Here is a 22,307-nt window from a genome sequence, read left to right as displayed (position 1 = left end):
TGTCCACCCCCCCCCCCCGGAGTCCAGTGAGGCTGTCCACCCCCCCCCCCCGAGTCCAGTGAGGCTGTCCACCACCAGTCCAGCGAGGCTGTCCACCCCCCTGAGTCCAGCGAGGCTGTCCACCCCCCTGAGTCCAGTGAGGCTGCCAACCCCCCTGAGTCCAGTGAAGCTGCCCCCCCTGAGTCCAGTGAGGCAGCCCACCCCCCTGAGTCCAGTGAGGCTGTCCACCCCCCCCCCCTGAGTCCAGTGAGGCTGCCCACCCCCCCCCCTGAGTCCAGTGAAGCTGCCCCCCCCCCTGAGTCCAGTGAGGCTGCCCACCCCCCTGAGTCCAGTGAAGCTGCCCCCCCCTGAGTCCAGTGAGGCTGCCCCCCCCCCTGAGTCCAGTGAGGCTGCCCACCACCAGTCCAGCGAGGCTGTCCACCCCCCTGAGTCCAGTGAGGCTGCCCACCCCCCTGAGTCCAGTGAAGCTGCCCCCCCCCCTGAGTCCAGTGAGGCTGCCCCCCCCCCCCTGAGTCCAGTGAGGCTGCCCACCACCAGTCCAGTGAGGCTGCCCCCCCCCCTGAGTCCAGTGAGGCTGCCCACCCCCCTGAGTCCAGTGAGGCTGTCCACCCCCTGAGTCCAGTGAGGCTGTCCACCCCCCTGAGTCCATTGAGGCTGCCCACTCTACAAAGTATCCCTTTAAATCCGCCCACCGCTTCAGGACCCCGTCCAGCTCCGCACGTGGGATCTCTGCCAACCCCTCTTGGAAGTCGTGGCAGTTTTCAGCGCTCTTTGAATGTGCCCTAAGACAGGGTGCAGACGCTGCCCCTCTTCTAGGCACTGCGCCTCAAAGGCGGTGAATTAGGTTTGGACACACTCCTGGGACGGGCTCAAATCATGGACGAGGAAGCCCTGCAGCCGAGTGACGCAGCCCAGCCCTGCTACAACGAGGAGCAGCTGCAGAAGGTAAGGAGACTGTACCCATAGTCACGTCGCTGCTTTCGAACCTCCACGTCAAAGGCGCCTTGAAGCCGAGGCTGACAGAACTATACAGACATAATGGAATTTCTAGTTAGGACAGAGGATATGAAAGAGCGGCAGGATTTGAGCATTGTCAGTCATGCCAACTCTTTGCGCTGAAAAGCCGGTGATGGTGTGTGTGGTGGACTCATGCTGATGCCAGTGAACGCCACGAGGGCTGGGGCAAACTCTCGTGCCTAACCCGTAGCTGTCCGAGGAATTGGGGCTAGGTCAGATTCCTCCCGTTTGACAACTGAACTGGCAGTACCCCACTCTACTGCCAACCCATACATGTGACTGACCGTACCCCAGCTCTATTGCCAACCCTGACACGTGACTGATAGTACCCCAGCTCTGCTGCCAACCCTTACACGTGACTGACAGTACCCCAGCTCTGCTGCCAACCCTGACACGTGACTGACAGTACCCCAGCTCCATTGCCAACCCTGACACGTGACTGACAGTACCCCAGCTCCATTGCCAACCCTGACACGTGACTGACAGTACCCCAGCTCTGCTGCCAACCCTGACACGTGACTGACAGTACCCCAGATCTACTGCCAACCCTGCCTGACACGTGACTGACACTACCCCAGCACTACTGCCGGCCCTGACACGTGACTGACAGACTGACAGTACCCCAGATCTACTGCCAACCCTGCCTGACACGTGACTGACACTACACCAGCTCTACTGCCAACCCTGACACGTGACTGACAGTACCACAGTTCTACTGCCAACCCTGATAAGTGACTGACAGTACCCCAGCTCTACTGCCAACCCTGACACGTGACTGACAGTACTCCAGCTGTACTGTCAACTCTGACACATCACTGACAGTACCCCAGCTCTACTGCCAACCCTGACACGTGACTAACAGTACCCCAGCTCTACTGCCAACTGTGACACGTGACTGACAGTACCCCGGCTCTACTGCCCAACCTGACATGTGACTGACAGTACCCCAGCTCTACTGCCAACCCTGACACGTGACTGACAGTACCCCAGCTCTACTAGTGCTAACCCTGACTCGTGACTGACAGTACCGCAGTTCTACTGCCAACCCTGACACGTGACTGACCGTACCCCAGCTTTACTTACAACCCTCACACATGACTGACAGTACCACATCTCTACCGCCCATCCTGATATGCGACTGACAGTACCCCAGCTCTACTGCCAACTGTGCCATGTGACTGACAGTACCACAGCTCTACTGCCAACCCTGACACGTGACTGACAGTACCCCAGCTCTACTGCCAACCCTGATACGTGACTGACAGTACCCCAGCTCTACTGCCAACCCTGATACGTGACTGACAGTACCCCAGATCTACTGCCAACCCTGCCTGACACGTGACTGACACTACCCCAGCACTACTGCCGGCCCTGACACGTGACTGACAGACTGACAGTACCCCAGATCTACTGCCAACCCTGCCTGACACGTGACTGACACTACCCCAGCTCTACTGCCAACCCTGACACGTGACTAACAGTACCCCAGCTCTACTGCCAACTGTGACACGTGACTGACAGTACCCCGGCTCTACTGCCCAACCTGACATGTGACTGACAGTACCCCAGCTCTACTGCCAACCCTGACACGTGACTGACAGTACCCCAGCTCTACTAGTGCTAACCCTGACTCGTGACTGACAGTACCCCAGCTTTACTTACAACCCTCACACATGACTGACAGTACCACATCTCTACCGCCCATCCTGATATGCGACTGACAGTACCCCAGCTCTACTGCCAACTGTGCCATGTGACTGACAGTACCACAGCTCTACTGCCAACCCTGACACGTGACTGACAGTACCCCAGCTCTACTGCCAACCCTGATACGTGACTGACAGTACTCCAGCTCCATTGCCAACCCTGACACGTGACTGACAGTACCCCAGATCTACTGCCAACCCTGCCTGACACGTGACTGACACTACCCCAGCACTACTGCCGGCCCTGACACGTGACTGACAGACTGACAGTACCCCAGATCTACTGCCAACCCTGCCTGACACGTGACTGACACTACACCAGCTCTACTGCCAACCCTGACACGTGACTGACAGTACCACAGTTCTACTGCCAACCCTGATAAGTGACTGACAGTACCCCAGCTCTACTGCCAACCCTGACACGTGACTGACAGTACCACAGTTCTACTGTCAACCCTGATAAGTGACTGACAGTACCCCAGCTCTACTGCCAACCCTGACACGTGACTGACAGTACCACAGTTCTACTGCCAACCCTGATAAGTGACTGACAGTACCCCAGCTCTACTGCCAACCCTGACACGTGACTGACAGTACCCCAGCTCTACTGCCAACCCTGACACGTGACTGACAGTACCCCAGCTCTACTGCCAACCCTGCAATATGACTGACAGTACCCCAGCTCTACTAGTGCTAACCCTGATAAGTGACTGACAGTACCCCAGCTCTACTGCCAACCCTGACACGTGACTGACAGTACTCCAGCTCTACTACCAACCCTGATATGTGACCTGACAGTACCCCAGCACTACTAGTGCTAACCCTGATATGTGACTGACAGTACCCCAGCTCTACTGCCAACCCTGACACGTAACTGGCTGCATCCCATCTCTATTTTAATTATTGAAACGTTACTGCTATGCCTGACGGTGTTCCAGCTCTGCTGGTATGCCTGTCATACGACTGATTCTGCCCTGGCTCTACCGCCGTGAAATCGTTCCCTTTCCCGTGAATTAGTTCTTCTCCACTTTGAATCCAAGGCACATAATTCGATGCGAGGGGAAACAGGGGGTCTCTGCCTGCCCTGATTACCTGGGTGAGATGTGAGCGCAGCCGGTCGGCGAGCCCCAGCTGCGCTCTTGTTTCCAGCAAGTTCTTCGCAGCTGTCCCCTATGATGCGCGCAGCTAAGAGAGCAGGGGCTCGGCGCGAGCGACATGGGGCAGGCGCAGGCGCAGAGCTCGGCGGCATGTGAGCCTTTATGAAGCAGCACGAGAGGTCTGGATGAGAGCCTTGGTGACGCAAAACGAGAGGACGGCATGTGAGCCTTGGTGACGCAACACGAGAGGACAGGATGTCCAAAGTGGTCGCAAGAGAGGTCGCTGATTAGAGAAGAGCCGCAGGAATGCTGGGGCGCACTCAGAGTGACCTCGGCTGGGCAGAGAAGGCTCTGCTCCCTTATCATTCATGGAATAGCATGAACAGGATCTCAAACCTCACTGGATATGAGGGAAATATTAATACAATTGGAGACTGCATCAGAAAAACACTGGAAATGTACATTTCAGCAATTAAAAACAGCAAAGTAACTTTATACAGTTACACATAAACAAATTCGGGGATCCTCACTTATTTTGAGGGAAGAACGGCCTCAAATTCCCATTATATCGGTTTCTTTTCTCAGCAAGTAAGAGAAAATCATTTGAGTGCTGTTCACTTCTTTCGCCCCAAATAAAGACACATAAGGAACCTCAATCAAGAAAGTACTTCCTTGCCTTACTGATCGTAGAAGCATTACCAAAATAAAATCTTGCTGACTAATTGTTCGAAAGGAGTTACTGGTAGGCCAGGGTATGCACCTAAGCCAGGCAGAACCCACCACTCTAGTCAGGGTAAGGGAGTTACACACCCAAGATAACCCCTGCTCACCCCCGTGGTAGCTTGACAGAGCAATCAGGCTTATCCCAGAGGCAATGTGTAAAGCATTTCTGCAACACAAACACAAACCAGTGACACACTAGACAGACCACAAAAAGAGAATCCACACAAAGTTATAAAAAATCTCTTGTATTATATCGAAACACACAGACAACAGTTACATGAACCACAAATCACATTGCCAACTAGGCAATAGTCATAACATCACAAGTATTGTAGTCACTTTGCCATAAGGCCATCGTCATACACATAACAGTTAGGGCACTAGAAAAGTACTTATAAGTTACACCTGATATAAAACATCATGTAAACATTAGGCATAACACCACCTTACACCCTCATTGTACATCATATGCAGTTTCTAAAAATAACAGTACTTGTTATTCTGCCCATGCAGGGCAAAAATGATATGCATAACCACATTAGACCGATGTGCAGCAGATTTTCTAGGTTAGGCACAGAATCCATAATTTGCCACATTTCGCTGTACATTCATCACCATATGCCTATCGACTACGGCGATTGCTCCTGGCGCTTATGAAGCACTTAGGACCAGGCCCGGACTGGCCGTTGCGGGCACTGGGCAATCCCCCGGTGGGCCGCATGGTTGGGGGCCGGTTTTGGCCCCCTGGGGGCCGTTTTTGTTACAGGGCCGTTATGCTGCAAAAACGGCCCTGTAACAAAAACGGCCGAAAACCGGCCCTGGCACAGAGCGCGGTCGCACCTCTCCCCCCTCCCTTCTCCTCCCGGAGGGGGAGAGGGGGGCCGGCCGAGCACTTTGCCAGGGCCGGTTCTGGTTCCCAGTCCGGCCCTGCTTAGGACCTGATAGGCATTGTGAAATGTGGTCAATTGGCACCCCCTCTCGGTGTGTAGCGAAGGTAGTGAGAGGGCACACACACTGCAGGGAGGGTGGGAGTCCTCTCTCGGTCTCCTGCATACGAAAACTTAAGGAAGTGCAGATTCTGGCAAAAAAGATTCGATAATGCTAAAGAAATGCCCCCAATGTATGTGTCAGGGCATGGGAAGGGGGGGACCACTTCCCACAGTGAGGCGACCGCCCAGGGCCCCCAGCATATGACTAGAATTGCCTGGTCTGTCAAGGCAGTTGCCCATTACCATGCGGAGCAGCTGTACACCAGGCAAATGGAGCTGCGTTGACTCAACTCCTTGCACGGCGGCTCACTGGTCAGGCTGAACACAGAGCTCTCACTGCTGTCTCGCGCAGCCTGGTTTCCGATTGCTAACGCAACCTGCCCAGTGGCGTTGATGCTTGGCTGGAGTTGGGGCCCCTATGAAGGGGGGTTCTGACGGGGGGGTGGTGCTTCTTCCTGCCATCAGGCACTCCTGCTGGTGGAAGTGACGTGAGAGAGCAGGGAATCCCTTGAGGATCAGCTGTGGTTTCCAGGTCCCAAGGTCAACGCTCACCACACGCTCCTGACCTGGGATCCAAGCCACCTTTCTTACCTAAACCAACAGGGGATCGGCCACTCGCTGATCCCTCCGGTACATGCAGCATTCACCATGCTCTTTCTCTGACACATTAAAAGTGAAGTGCTCACCACACGCTTCTTGGCACAACAATAGGGGAAAAGAAGCACTCGCCCTGTGCTTAGTTGCAGAACAACAGGGAAAATAAATCGACAGCAGCTGCCCGCTCAGGTAAGAGCAGTGGGACCGGGTAGGGGGGATTTCGACAGACAACGAGGAAAAAATAATTATTTATTTAATTTTTACTCATTGTCGTTTGTTGAATTCCCCCCCACCTGGCCCCACCTGGCCCCACCGCCCTACCGGTCTTACCTGCATGGGCCATGGCTGTGAAGCGCGTATCACGCACATGGTGGTTGGTTTTGTCTCAGCACTTCCTTAGCTTGGAGTGAACAGCAAAGCGCTCCATACACACTTTGCAAGGAAGAATATCATAGAGCACTCTTGCAGGCTTATTTTTGAATGGGTGAACAGTCCAGTCCTTCTCCTGTCCCAAGCAGGTTCTATTGCCATTGCTTAACAGGCTACCTTCCAATGCAAATAAAGTTTTTCACTAGGAAGGGAATGCTAAATCAACGCTTTGTACCAGTTTGCACCACTTTTTGTGACTTTGCACTGTTGCAAAGCATTGATAATTCTGCCCTGTAGTACAAAAGGTGCATATTATTAAGTTCATCATCATCAGGCATCTTATATGGCGCTAAAACAAACCAAACAAAGACATCCAGGCATCTAAATGGGTCCCAAATGAAAGGAACTAAAAACTAAGGGGCATATTATCAAGGGGGTTCATCTCTGCTTTTTTGGCTTTAAAAGCCAAGAAAGCGGAGATAAAATTATCTCCCTATTACCTAGCAGTCGCTAACACCAGTTAGCGACAGCTAGTAGGAGATAGCGACCATCTTGGGCCCCACTTTGCATGTCAGAGTAATTTATCACTAATGACATGCAAAGTGGGCGTGCCAAGATGTTAGCGACTGGAAACAGTCGCTAACATCGCTATCTCCTTTTACCAACTTTTGGAGATATTCGCGCTAAGCGCGAATATCTCCAAAAGCTAACACCTGCCCCTGAGCAGTTCTTAGCCATGTTATCCAATGGTAGGTGGATAACATGGCTAAGAGCATTAGCTCGGTAATGCATGAATATCGTGGACTTTTCAGCGATATTCATGCATTTCGGCCGATTTTTATCGCTTAGGAGATAAACCTTGATAATAGCAAGGTTCCTAAGCGATAAAAATCGCCGGAGCTCGGCGATAAAAATATTGCTGCTAAGCCAACATAGCGATAATTATCGCTAGTTGTTGGTAATATGCCCCTAAAACTTTTGACAACAAAACAGGTGATGGGCCGAATGTGGATCAATGTCACACACTCACCCCAGTCCAAAGATCTGGGCCCAAATCCATCGTTTTTTTGCACTCCACACCACCCTGGGTTAGACAATGGCGATATGCAAATCAGCTCTGACCCTGTGCCCCATGGGAACAGTCCAGTCCGAACTACAAAAGCCATGTCCTTCCCAGAACGGAATCAAGCATCCGAGGACCGGACCGGTTTCGAGGTAACACCTCTCATCAGCCCGGCTAGCTTGACTCCAGTGGTGTGGAGTGCCTGGGACCCACGTCTGGGCATCCCCAGCGCACTTAGGGCGGAATTTGCAAACAAAACAGGTGATGGACCGAATGTGGATCAATGTCACACACTCACCCCAGTCCAAAGATCTGGGCCCAAATCCATCGTTTTTTTGCACTCCACACCACCCTGGGTTAGACAATGGCGATATGCAAATCAGCTCTGACCCTGTGCCCCATGGGAACAGTCCAGTCCGAACTACAAAAGCCATGTCCTTCCCAGAACGGAATCAAGCATCCGAGGACCGGACCGGTTTCGAGGTAACACCTCTCATCAGCCCGGCTAGCTTGACTCCAGTGGTGTGGAGTGCCTGGGACCCACGTCTGGGCATCCCCAGCGCACTTAGGGCGGAATTTGCAAACAAAACAGGTGATGGACCGAATGTGGATCAATGTCACACACTCACCCCAGTCCAAAGATCTGGGCCCAAATCCATCGTTTTTTTGCACTCCACACCACCCTGGGTTAGACAATGGCGATATGCAAATCAGCTCTGACCCTGTGCCCCATGGGAACAGTCCAGTCCGAACTACAAAAGCCATGTCCTTCCCAGAACGGAATCAAGCATCCGAGGACCGGACCGTCATCAGCCCGGCTAGCTTGACTCCAGTGGTGTGGAGTGCCTGGGACCCACGTCTGGGCATCCCCAGCGCACTTAGGGCGGAATTTGCAAACAAAACAGGTGATGGACCGAATGTGGATCAATGTCACACACTCACCCCAGTCCAAAGATCTGGGCCCAAATCCATCGTTTTTTTGCACTCCACACCACCCTGGGTTAGACAATGGCGATATGCAAATCAGCTCTGACCCTGTGCCCCATGGGAACAGTCCAGTCCGAACTACAAAAGCCATGTCCTTCCCAGAGCGGAATCAAGCATCCGAGGACCGGACCGGTTTCGAGGTAACACCTCTCATCAGCCCGGCTAGCTTGACTCCAGTGGTGTGGAGTGCCTGGGACCCACGTCTGGGCATCCCCAGCGCACTTAGGGCGGAATTTGCAAACAAAACAGGTGATGGACCGAATGTGGATCAATGTCACACACTCACCCCAGTCCAAAGATCTGGGCCAAAATCCATCGTTTTTTTGCACTCCACACCACCCTGGGTTAGACAATGGCGATATGCAAATCAGCTCTGACCCTGTGCCCCATGGGAACAGTCCAGTCCGAACTACAAAAGCCATGTCCTTCCCTCAATTAGGAGGTTCACCATTAATGGTCTTATGGCATCAGCATCAAAGTCTTCAAGGTATCCCTTACCATTACCAGCCGATGCAGGCTCCTGAACAGGGGGCTTTAAAGGCGGATTTGTCCAAAGAACATTCGACTCTGCCAGCACTGCAGAGCCATGAATTTCTTCTACTTTTTATAATCGTTGTTTGATCATTCCAATCAAAATGGCATTTCTATATTGAGCTTATAATCACTCTTACCACGAAGGACCTATGATGCTCTGAAATGAAAGAGTTTGCCCACATCAGTTGTTTCAGATAATAATGTGAGGAGGTCACGATGGAATTAATCTGCTGTTCCATAGACATTTCTGGTTCCAAACGTAGTCGGGTGCACCAGCTCTAAAAAACAAAAAAGTAAGAATTTCAGAACTAGTGACCTTACCTCCCTTGAGTCATAAAGTCGCTAAAAATCAACACAACTCTACACTTTGAAATACACAAATACAAACATTTCATTGAACTTTTCAAATTACATCTCATATTTTTTGATCCACACTTCTAATTGACAACAGCAGGGATGAAACTGCAGTGATGTTCACTGCCACGCTGTTGCCTCTGAAGGTTCACCAGAGTCCCCAAAGTGTAAGGACACTGCTGTTCCCCGCCACGGTGTAGCCTCTACAGGTTCACCAGAGTCCCCAAAGTCTAAGGACACTGCTGTTCACTGCCAGGGTGTAGCTGATGCAGGTTCACCAGAGTCCCCAAAGTGTAAGGACACTGCTGTTCTCCGCCACGGTGTATCCTCTACAGGTTCACCAGAGTCCCCAAAGTGTAAGGACACTGCTGTTCTCCGCCACGGTGTAGCCTCTACAGGTTCACCAGAGTCCCCAAAGTGTAGCTGATGCAGGTTGATAAGTGACAGTGAAGTGTAATGACACAGCTGTTCACTGCTGTAGCTGATGCAGTTTACCAGGGACCTCGAAGTGTAAGGACACTGATGTTTACTGAAATAACAATCATAACCTTTTAGAAGTGTTATCCTGGGCTTTATCCTACTACTGATCCACAACTGAGCAAAATATACACTCCTTTAGAACTTGACCCTCATGGTACCAAAGTAGAGCAGTCAAAGGATTACTCAGGAAGATGGTCTTGGGTAGAAACTCAGAATGCAATGAATCATATAATACTAACTAGTAACTCAATGACTAGCAAAAGTGCTTTCAGTTGAGTCAGAATCTCAACAGAAATGGAGTCCATTAAAAGTATCTGCATGAAACTTTCCAAAGTTCATCCCCTTTGGGTCTTTTTCAACACGTTTTGTGCAGTCAAGAAAAATGGGCTTATTGCGCCCAAAGGTGCAATTTGCCATTTTACGTCACATTGGGTTCTAAGGTCTTCGATACAGAAAAAACAGCTGAACTGAATTACATTAATCTTGCTACAAATTTAGAAATGTACTCAATTATTGTTTTTGTTGTAAATCAATTCAGTAGTTTTCAAGAAATGACCATTTATAGAGGTGTTCAGGTTGGGCAAGAAGAGGTTACATTTAGAGATAGATTGACAAGTTGGAAAGATATATTTTTAATGCGCCTATAACATTGGAACTGTTTGGCAACTGGCACAAAATTGGGCAGATGTTTAGCATGTTTAGCTTACTATTTGTATTTTGACATTTGAGAAGATTCGACAATGCGACAAAAATGTGTTAATCTGCTAATAACTATGGAATCATTTGACGAATCCCTTTGGAATTGTGAAGCTATTTTGCACATTTAATGTTCTATGAGTACGGCAAGCTCCATGCAGATCCTTCACGCGTGGGGCAATGCTGAAAGGTGGGGCAAAACATTTCATGTGCTAATAACTTTAGTGCTTTGTAATGAAGAAGGTTAAGTACATTAAGCCCAACACCGGAATCCCAGGTTTTATGTAGGTATGAAAAAGAGCTACAAAGTTAAATGGGGAGGAGCAAAAAGTAATTTCTTTGCTAATAACTTTGGCACAGTTTTAAAGATTTTCACAGCACTTGGCAGACTCTTACCTTGTTTCGCTTACTCATGATACTTTTAGTTTCATGCAAACTCATCGACTGGGGTACACTGAAAGAGGTGGTCACAAGGAAGCAGTTTCAATGTTAACTCCCCAACTAATCTTTGCTTTCTGCTACAGAAAGAAGCACTGTGGGGAATTATAGCAAATTCGGAATGAAGCTAACATTTTACTCAAGGAAATTTCATTGGATGGTTTGGAGTAAATCTATTTAGTGGATTAAAAAAAAATAGCAGTTCAAAAATGTGCCAGTGGGCTTGAAAGGGTTAAAAGATTAACACAGCTGGACCACTAGTGTGCGGGCAGTCCTTGAAGTCAGGTTTGGAGACTTTACCTGGACCTATATTTAAAAATGAAAGCTTTTAGCTTCTGTTGTCCATTTCAAATCTGAGGTACCAACATTTGTTCTGCAAAGGTATTAAAACAGGGTCCACAAGTAAAATACCCGCCAGGCCATGCGACCAACCCATGCTATGCATGTTTGGAGGCCATGCGTATTGGGGGTTGACAGTTTGCAGAGGTTTAGCAAATGATCACTTTTTTGCCCACTTCGTTTGCCAGACCTGTGCCCCATGTTGATGGGTTTGCATGAAATTCCATATACTGAGGGTAAGGTAAACTTGTTATAGCCCTAACAAATTTCATATTAGTTTAGGATACAGCAACAAAGATATTTACAAATAAATAACTTTTGACAGCCGCTCTAACTTTGCCTTTCATCAGATCTGCTTGAAACTTGAGATTCCTGCATTGGGCTCAGCTTGCTTACCAATGTCATGCTGGTTCACTTACCAGGTTGCAGACAGGGTCTTTGTATTCGAAGAGTCCAGCTCTGGAACAGGTTCCACCCAGTTCCTGTCTTTTGCTTGTTGCTCCAAGACTGGTGCAGTCATGCAGGTGTCAGCAGGACGTTGGGTTGGAGATGGGCGTATCCTGTCGGGGGAACCCAAAACAGGTTCAATAAGGCAGGCAAGGCTGTCCCATGTTACTCCTTTTAAGCTGTGAGCTCCAGCCCTCCCAGGGATCACTGAAGCAGGAAAGGACTGGGAAGTTTCCCTGCACTTCAAAGTGATCCCAGGCTCTTATCATGCACATCTGGACCGCCGGACCCAAGGACTTGAGGAAGGCTCTGGGAGCCCTGCAACATACATGATTGTCTCGCCAACCTTGAGATGGTGTACCACTTTGGTTCAGGAAATCAAAATGGATCCCTGTGGAGCCACATGCAACAGAGACACTCTGTGCTCAGTCTTCACACACAGGAGTTATAATTACACATACTCATCTCTATCCTACATGGATGGAGCGAAGGACCCAGTAACAGGGGATTGGCAATTGAATTTGACAGGAGAGGCCAGTAGGTGATTCTCCTTAGTCGGTGACAGGTAAACTGGCCTGTCCTACCACTAGAATCTGTTGCTACCCCTACTGTCAGTCCTCAGAATCCCAGTAATGTGGCAATAGTAATTCTCAGTAAAGGAAGGCAGATCTAGAGTGCCCCTCCAGACCACAGTGCCTCATTCTGGGGCACATTGTGTGTCACAGGAAGCTCTCAGCGTACACGGCTGGTTGTCGTGTGTGCTAAGGTGAAAAGAGAAACCTACACAACTTGCTTTGTAAACTCGAGGCAAGAGCCTTGTATAGTCTTTCTGGTGCTTCTTCCAAACACATGCGATTGGGTTAAATTGAAACCGTAATACTGGGGATCAATCAAATCTTATGTCACTATTGTCTTGTCAGTTGATTTGAATGTTTTTTTTTAAATCATGTCTATTTCTAATAGTCTACAGAAACAAATCTTGGCATGTAATTTTACACTGTTTGCACACTTACTACAACAGTTCATAATACAACTGAAATTCGAATAAAAAATGATTAAAACACATTTGTTATTGATATCAACTTTCTCACACATTCTAGTTAAGAATTTTGAATTATTACTATCTTTAATAACTGAAAGTGAACTTACTTGATTATAGTTTCAGATGGTACATGCTTTTAATAAAATTATTTCTAGAATATGCAGCTCAACAGAATATATTTTTAATAAAATGACAATGGATTCTGTGTGTCCTGTGAAACATAACTAATAGTTTTAAAATATAATAGTAATTAATAGTTTGTAGCATTCATTGTACAAATGGCATAAATAAATATGCATAGATGGGTTGCTGTGAAATAATAGAAATCACCCTCATTTAAATAACAAACTAAAGCAATAAAAGAGTTTTGAACATCAAAAGGTTAGCTAGTGTCTTCCATCGTATTCTGAGCCGTGTATCCCGGCTTCATAAGGACTTTGCACAAAGTGCTGTTCTATCAAGAGGGTGGCATTTATGAGATGGTGCCACTACATCACATATATTCCATGTGAAGGGCCCAGTGCTCCTTTGATCTAGGTCTGCACTCAAAAATGTCTCTTGTGGCACAGATGCGTAACACAGATGCAAAGGCGAAGGGACCCTTCTGTCAAAATGTCTCACCTTTGTGCTCAGAATCCAGCGGGATTGAGGCACTTTTCTGTCTCAAATAACTCCCGCCTCTTTCCACATGCATGTGGCCAGTGTTAAAAGCCAGGAAAGGGGAAAGCAATGAGAGAGAAAACAGAGATACAGGACTCCATCACTCTGCCAGGATGTCTAGAGGGTGGAGTGATATCCAGGGCTGGACAGGCCTATAAGACAATCTGGCAGTGCCAGAAGGGCTGGTCTGACATGTCAGCTTCTAGGCTGGTTTGTTGGGTATTTGTTGGCTTTTTATGGCCTGGTGGGGTGTATTTTACTCTTGCTATACCTGATTTTACACAAACATTGTCTGCTGTAAGCACAAATGCATGCAGACCACTGTACCTTGCAAAACATCAAAACAGCATGTAGCTACAAGTTCAAAACTGCCCTAATTTGAAAATGATGCCATTTTTTAACTATAAATGGTTCAAAGTTCATTTTCATCAACTAGCTCTCAAGGCTTTCATCTTTGTATTTGAATCGATTTCTAATAATAATCGATTCAAATACAAAGAAGAAAGCATTGAGAGCATTGTTATGTGTTTCTTGTTGCTAAAGTAATCTTGAATATATAGTTTTGATGATCATTGCATTTAAATTGTTGAAGTCTTAAAAGACCGTCTTAGGTCTCATAGCCGGAGCGTCTTTCAGACCAGGGTGTTCCCTAGCCTCGACAAGGAATACAATCTTGCCTTTCCCAACAGCACCCAAAACCTGCTCTGACCTTGTGTCAAGCTCACTCTTTTTTCCTTGATACCCCCAAAGTAAACTGGTAGCCACTGATTGCAACTTTAGCACTCTTGATGAATACATTAACAGTAAACTCCCATTCAATTCAATTCAATTCAAATTATCTTTATTCGGTACTTAAAAAGATACCATTAAAGAGCATAAAAAATACATACATACAGTTTTTAAAAAACAGTTAAAATAATTTTTTTAAAGAAAATGTTTAGATAAAAAAGTTCATATATAAAAAGAGTACATCATTCATTCAGTGGGGGTCTCGAACTGGGTTCGGATCAGAATATACAGTTATTTCCCTGGTGTTCCTCAGTCTTATAGCAACTTTGATAAAGCTTATGACACATAACAGAGTGTGTGGGTCTGATGCTTTTTGCAAAAAAAGGAGGGCTGCTTTGGCATGCTTCAGTTTTTGATTTTTCAGAATCCTAACTAAAAACTTCTTTCTTGGCTCTGAGTAAAAAGGGCATAATAAGACAAAGTGAAGGGTATCCTGCGGAGACCTAGTGTCGCAGCCGCAGGAACCCTTCGCCTCTACAGTAAGTGTGAAACCTGCAGGAACTGCCAATAAATGGTGAAGTAGATTCAAACGGAACCTAGTCATATAAAATCTTTCCTGCGCATTATGCATTACCACTAGGTATGGTTCCATTTTAAAATTTGTAGATAACACTGAGCCATGTGCCACCACCAAGGGTTTTTTGTTTTCAGTGAGGGCCCTCCTTGTTGATGACCATGCACTGAATACGTTTTTAACCAGTGCTTTATTCTGTGCGGTCATCAGCTCTGGGTCAGAGAACAGGTCTTTGCAGTCAATACAGTCCAAGGTGTCCTTTACATATTTGAGCCATGGGATTTGTTCCCCTTTATCCCGGCTCAAGCAATCTGTAATAATCTGTCTGCTGAGGCAAGCCTCTGGGTTTGTCCAAATCCTGATCCAGGCCATGATAGGTCGAATCTTAATGTTGTCCTCAATATAGGGCTCGCCCAGTTCCAAATGAGTTATATGTGCGGGGGTGCTCTGAGGAACCTTAAGTGGTTTTTAAAAAAAATTGTTTTCCTCAACTTGTATCTGCTGTACATGGTTGGTTTTGCAGCCCCACACTTCTGCTCCATATGACACCTTAGCACAGGATACGGCTCTGTATAGATTTAATATCTGTTCCGGGGACCACCTGCCTAGCCTCCTTCCGAATGCCATTATAGCACCCGTTGAGGCCACCAATTTGGATGTGTGTTTTTTCGCCAGATTCTTGAATTCCAATTTCTCGTTGAAGAGAACGCCTAGGTAGGAAAATGACTTAACTATTCCCAACTTATGTTTACCTATGCTGTACGAGAAAGTGTTTTTTGGGTTCCGGCCTGTGGTCATGACAAAAGACTTTTCCAGGTTTGCTGAAAGGTCCAATGAGTTCATGAAATTTACAAACCCATCAATTAGCTTTTGTAGTCCGAGTGGGGTACGGGCTAGCAGCACCGCATCGTCCGCATAAAGGAGGACGGGTACCGGACGCTGGCCGATCTTAGGACAGTCCACACCCAATTTCATCCGTTCTTTGTCCAGATTGTTTATATACAAAGAGAATAGGAAAGGCGCTAAAATGCAGCCCTGCCGCACACCACTTGTGCAGGGAAATGGTTCAGTCTTCATCCCTTCGTTATTGTAACGAACTGTAGCCATGGTCTCCCAGTGTAATGCCTTCAGAGTATCTACTAGTTCGTGATCCACCCCTTGCCAGTCTGTGCCGCCTACATCCCAAAGACATCAGGGAGGGCTAATGCTGTTTGTACCAGAGAACTAACCTGTCCTTTAATAGGCAAAGGGAACTTCACCGCAAATGGGATACGCTGGGATATTTGGCAGATCTCCAACTGTTTGCCAGCTATTGTTTCCATCATGTAGGTGTCCACACTCAGTGATCTTACATCAACTACTTTGTGTCACTCTGCAGGAGAATGGTATCGGTTTGGAAGCCGGCACCAGTCAGAGTGTAGGGATCCCAAAAGCAAGAATTGTCAGCCGCTGCCTCATACCCTATATCAGTTACAAGCAAATGCTGGCCGGGGTATTTCAAGGAACAACAAACCTTTTGTTAAAAATGGAAGCAGGTGTTTCTTGTACTCCACCACATCTTGCCATCATGTGATTGAGTGAGTGCAGTGCTGGCGGTCCCAGCATCGATAAACTGACCCAGATCGCTGGTGACCTCTCGTGTTCATGTCTATGGAGGAATATGAGGGTGCAGCCAGCACGTAAGAGCCGGCATTCTCAGGAAAAGTACAGCACTTTTCCAACAACCTCAGAAACCAAAAGTTGTATATCAAGATACAGATTCTTTGGCCAATCTGCACTAATCTGTCTCCAGAATATTGATGGCACTGCATTATCAACGTCAAGGTAAGGATATATGTAGGTGTAGATAGACTATTCGTAACGCCGCATCTATTGACCTTGACTATATACATATCATCAAGTAAGTAGATGTATACGTAGATTAGTATATATAGGTAGACGTGGGTTCACTGTTCCTTACTCCACCTACCTTGACAATCTATGACATTGTGGTATTCAACATTCTGGATAAAATGTTATTGCACGTTGATAAAAAAATATGATATATTAGTACAACAAGCTTAGAGATTTCTCTACAGACAAATAGGTTCATCATAAGGTAGCTGAAAATGATAGTTCCCATGGCCCTTATTAATGGCCGTGTTCCAGTTCTGCATATGCTAGCTTACCCTCACAATGATGGCTCCCAGAAAAAGGCAAAAAGTAGCAGAGTTGCTTCCTTGCCCTAACAAAGATGTCTGCAGCACTTGTGAATTGTGGTGGCAGGAGGCAAGACAAGACTGGGAAATAGGAGAGGGTGGGAGGAAGAATTAGGAAGGTAGATGGAGCCTACAAGGAAGAACGAAAATGGACAGAAGGAGGAAGCATAGATGATGATTGTGAACTGCAGACAGTACATGTGGACAATAAAAAGGGTGAAGAAAAGAGGACCGAAATTATGAATGAGTTAGAGAGACACGAGGGAAAGTAAGTAAGAGTAACAGTGAAAATAGACAGGGGGCATTCAATTGAAGGAGACATAGGGGTAAAGGAGAGACCCAAAGGCAAAACAGGAGCAAGCATGCAGAGGCAATGGATGCAGAGTAGAAATGAAGAATGCTTTTAGAGGCTAGAGGAGGAGGGAACAAAGTTAAAAGGGTAGGGAAGAGGCGTGTGAACAAAGAAGGGAAGCGTGCACATGAGGGTGGAAGAAGGGAGAGAAAGGTATGGCAGGGAAGTAGGTTGATAGTAGGAGTGATCATGGCATAAAAGGAGGGATTGAAGGGAGGCTCTGTGGGCAGAAAGCAGGGATCAGTGAAAGGGGAGAAGTTGGGGGATTGAAGGAGACAAGAGAAAGAGAAAAGGAAGGAAAGCATCCATTTATGCGACTGATGAGAATCTCAGACTCGCGCTGTGTTTACGAGAGCGGACAGGGAGCTCCTAATGCACTTAGGACGCGGGCAGCTGGAGCTCTCCTTAATCCAGTAAAGTGCCCATTATGATCATGTCAGGGAGATCCTGCTCTCTGTGTGAGGAGATAAGACAGAGCAGAGTCGAGGGAGCAATGCCTAGCTTTCTCTGCTCATCCTGTTATATCAGATCACCACGCGAGCACGCAACACAGCGTTCGGTCAATTCGTCAATCTCATGGAGCACATGTTGAGTCAGTTTCATAGGGTAATCTTTACATCGAGTTGCTTATTGATAGAGTTGTAGTTTCATGAGATGCGAAGAGGGTATAGAAGGCAGGATAAATGATAATCTTGTGGTGGTGGGGGTCCTACTTGGAACAATGATAACTGGTGGTCATGCTACTAGCAGCACTAATGCAGCACAGGCACCAACAGCAGTGGAGCTAACACTAGTGTGAGGATAACTAGGCGCTATAGCACTATTTACAGGCATAATAGTAGTACTAGCTGCATTTGGGAACTACTTGTAGCGGTTTGTGTTCTTTCAGAAGTATCAGTTCTAAATGTCATGCAGCCAGTAGCAGTTTTAGCAGTGGTAGCAAGAACACTAGATGTGGTAATAGTCGTGATTGAAGAACTAGTAACACTTGATCCTAGGAGTACCAATAATAGTAGTTGTAGTTATCTTGGTAGTACCAGTATTGTTAGTGGTAACTGGAGTACCCTCACTAATACTAATATTACTAGTACTACAAGCAGATCGCTTGCTGTCTCTGCCCTGACCCGAGTCTTGCCGCCATTCCCTGCGTGAGGGACACGCCCACCTCGGGTGGCCACGCCCCCCTCCCAGGACGCTATAACTACGCGCTGACTGCAAGCGCCGCTCCCACTCACTCGTGAACACTCCTGAGGCGAACTAGCCGGGAGCTCCTTTATTTTTAAACAAACTGTGATTGATACTGTGTTTTAATCTGTACTCTGTATTTTAAAAGCTTATTTGCACAATTCCCTGGTCTTTACCTGGTCGGCGCAGGGAAGCAGATCGCTTGCTGTCTCTGCCCTGACCCGAGTCTTGCCGCCATTCCCTGCGTGAGGGACACGCCCACCTCGGGTGGCCACGCCCCCCCCCTCCCAGGACGCTATAACTACGCGCTGACTGCAAGCGCCGCTTCCACTCACTCGTGAACACTCCTGAGGCGAACTAGCCGGGAGCTCCTTTATTTTTAAACAAACTGTGATTGATACTGTGTTTTAATCTGTACTCTGTATTTTAAAAGCTTATTTGCACAATTCCCTGGTCTTTACCTGGTCGGCGCAGGGAAGCAGATCGCTTGCTGTCTCTGCCCTGACCCGAGTCTTGCTGCCATTCCCTGCGTGAGGGACACGCCCACCTCGGGTGGCCACGCCCCCCCCCTCCCACTGCCAACTTCACTCTACAAAACATGAGTACCAGCCGGAAGCGCAGCGGACGAGCGCAGCGGGGGCGACAATTGCGCCCCGAAGGCGCGCTTAAGGCAAGCTCGTCTGCGCCTCGGACGCAACTGGGGCAACTCTCCCTGCCTTGATCCCTCCGCCAGCCGCCGCCCCCCTCCCACATTTGGCACGTGAGTCCCTTCTCCGTCTGCGAGACTTCGCACATAAGGGTCAGTTATCATTTCTTGATACCGCCTTCCCCCTGCACGAGTTCACCAGTCAGGGCCTTCTAACTTGCGGCCTTCTCAATGTCAGGTCATTACCAAAACATGCCAATGAAATCCAACTGCTCATTGACGCCCATCACCTGGACGCGCTATTTCTCACTGAGACCTGGACGCATGCAGATTGCAACGTCGACCTCGGTCTCGCGTGCCCTCAAGAGTTTAAAATACTGCATCTCCCCAGGCCAAAGGGCCGTGGTGGGGGAGTGGGGGGTCATCTTCCGAGCATCCTGGTCGATTGCCATCCTTGACATAGACCCGGTTGCCGGAACGGAACTCCTTGGCGTTTCGATTAACTGTCACCATGGAGACACCGTGACAGCCATTATCTGCTACCGCCCCCCTGGGGTTTTCAACGCCCAGCAGCAACAATCGCTACTCACTACTCTCACTAATCTGGCCACTTCCCACCACAAACTAATCATTTTAGGAGACTTTAATCTCTGGCCCAACGGCAGCCTGGATAATGCACTGCACAACTTAGTGCTTTCCTGCAATGGAGTCGGCCTCTCACAATTGGTTAACAAACCCACCCACACTGCCGGGCACCAACTGGATTTAATTTTTGCCTCTCCCCAGTTGGTACACCTGGGTGACATCCTGCCCATGTGTTGGACCGACCACGCACTTATTACATTTCACATCTTATGTGATAAAGCTAAAAGGCCCCCACGTAGCACTACTTCAGATTTTCTGTATAGAGATTGGAAAGCCCTTGACAAACTAAGAGCGGCGGGCAATGTATTCAATGTTGAAAACAGTTTCTCCCCCACCAACTCGGTTGAGAACAACTTCAAAGCCTTCTGTCTAGCAATCACCTCCACCGTAGACTCTCTTGCCCCCCAGAAGAAAGGCAAAGCAAAAAGCAGAGCTCCTGCCCCCTGGTTTAACAACTCTCTGAAATCCCTTAAACTAGCCTGCAGACAATCAGAGAGGAAATGGAGACAAGGCTACTCCGATTCGAATAAAGTAATCTGGAAAAACCATCTCCAAGCATATAAAACTGCCATTAATCAGAGCAAAGCCAACTATTTCTGCACTACGATCAGCAATGCCCCCAACAGTTCTAAAAGCATTTTTCAGATTCTCAAAAACCTTACCCACCCTGATTGTGCCATAACATCTACCCTTCCTACACAAGCCCTCTGCGATAACCTTGCGCTATTTTTCAAAAACAAAATCGACACCATTATTCTTAATCTGAACTCCTCCCCTCCCCTAGGTGGTCTCATTACACCTAGAGCCTGTACTAGTGATCCTGTTTCGGTGCACTCTGATTTTCCTCTCATGGAAAAGCTGCGGGAGTTTCCCCCCATCCCAGAACCAGAATTTGAAAGGCTGGCACTTGGGATCACCTCCGGATCCCCTCTTGACCCGGTGCCTCCAAAAGTCTGGAAGAGTTTTGGTTCTGACCTCTTTGTCACCCTCTGCAGGATCTGCAATCAATCCTTACATTGCGGGCTTGTGCCATCCTCCTGGAAGGAGGCCCTCATCACCCCACTGTTAAAAAAACCTTCCTTGAACCCTGACTGTTTGTCCAATTACCGGCCTATATCCCTCCTGCCTTTCCCAGCAAAAATTGTAGAGCGCTGGGTTAGCACCTGTCTCTCCATTCATCTGGAGAAAAATCAGATTCTGGACGATTTTCAGTTTGGCTTTCGTCCTGCTCACGGGACTGAAACAGCTGTCCTGACAGCTCTGGAGGACCTTCGTATGCGGGCAGACAGGGGCCAGGCAGTAGCCTTGATCCTGTTGGACCTGTCTGCCGCTTTCGACACGGTCAACCATGGGGTCCTGTTGGAGCGACTCCGGACGGCTGGGGTAGACGGCACTGCCCTTCTTTGGTTCCACTCCTTCCTACGGGACAGGAGACAGGCGGTGTCTCTCCCCCTTATCAATCTATCTTCTCTTCTGTCCCCCACGGGGTGCCCCAGGGCTCCTCCATCAGCCCCATTCTTTTTAACGTGTACCTTAGACCTCTGATCACGTTGATAAAGGCACACAGGTTAAAAACAATCAACTATGCGGACGACACCCAGCTCATCCTCTCTTGGGAGGCAGAAGACTCTACCCCCCTTGCAGCCTTTCACGACTGCTTAAGGGAGACGGCTGGGTGGCTACACAATAACTCGCTGCAATTTAATTCCTCCAAAACGGAGGTTCTGTATTGTGCAGGAAGTCGCATTCCTCGGCAATTCCCCTGCGACTTTTGGCCCCCGGAAACAGCAGATAAACCTCGGCCAGTTACATCGGTTCGCAATCTTGGGGCCACACTGAATGATAAAATGAACACTGAAACCCAAGTTGCTAAAACGGTGGGAATGTGCACAGCTCTCCTGCGCTCCCTGCGCAAAATTATGCCATTGCTACCCGCACAAGCTCGGGAGCAGATAGTCAGGTGCACCATCCTCAGTCGCCTGGACTATTGCAACGCGCTGTTACTTGAGTCCCCAGTTGCCCTGCTTGACCGACTTCAAAGAGTCCAGTCGGCCGCAGCCAAATTAGTTCTGGGTTGGACTAGGAGATCTTCAGCCTCAGCGGCCCTAGCTGAACTACACTGGCTTCCGCTTAAACAACGTGTGGCCTTCAAGTCCCTCTGCCTTGTTTTTAAAGCGCTCCATGGAGCTGGACCTAAACCTCTGCAGGCCATGTTCACATGGTATACCCCTTCCAGAGCTCTACGCTCAGCCTCAGCCCGTCTGGTGATTGTTCCTAAATATAACAAAGTCAGGACGGGGGGCAGATCAGTCTGCCTCCTGATATCCATCAAATCTCACAGCCCCTCCCTTTCAGGAAACGCATCAAGACGTGGTTATTCCCTTAGAAACAACCCCTTCTTCCTGCTCCTCGCTATCTGTTCCCCTGAGTTAAGAGTATT

At 48.3% G+C, this 22,307-nt stretch overlaps 1 protein-coding gene across 1 annotated transcript in view; it reads left to right on the top strand.

The window, feature by feature from the left end:
- The first annotated feature begins 774 nt into the window (after window positions 1-774).
- The window catches only part of RAB37 (RAB37, member RAS oncogene family), a 471,210-nt gene continuing 449,677 nt past the window's right edge, over window positions 775-22,307 (top strand). Inside the window, exon 1 of the mRNA XM_086930813.1 lies at window positions 775-945. Coding sequence (XP_086786939.1) covers window positions 877-945 — 69 coding nt within the window. The 5' untranslated portion in view covers window positions 775-876. The remainder of the gene's footprint in view (window positions 946-22,307) is intronic.

Source organism: Lissotriton vulgaris, chromosome 7 (assembly GCF_964263255.1).
Source record: "Lissotriton vulgaris chromosome 7, aLisVul1.2, whole genome shotgun sequence".
NCBI classification, from domain to species: domain Eukaryota; kingdom Metazoa; phylum Chordata; class Amphibia; order Caudata; family Salamandridae; genus Lissotriton; species Lissotriton vulgaris.
The sequence above is the reverse complement of the archived record's forward strand: the minus strand, read 5'-3'. Positions and strand labels throughout refer to the sequence as shown.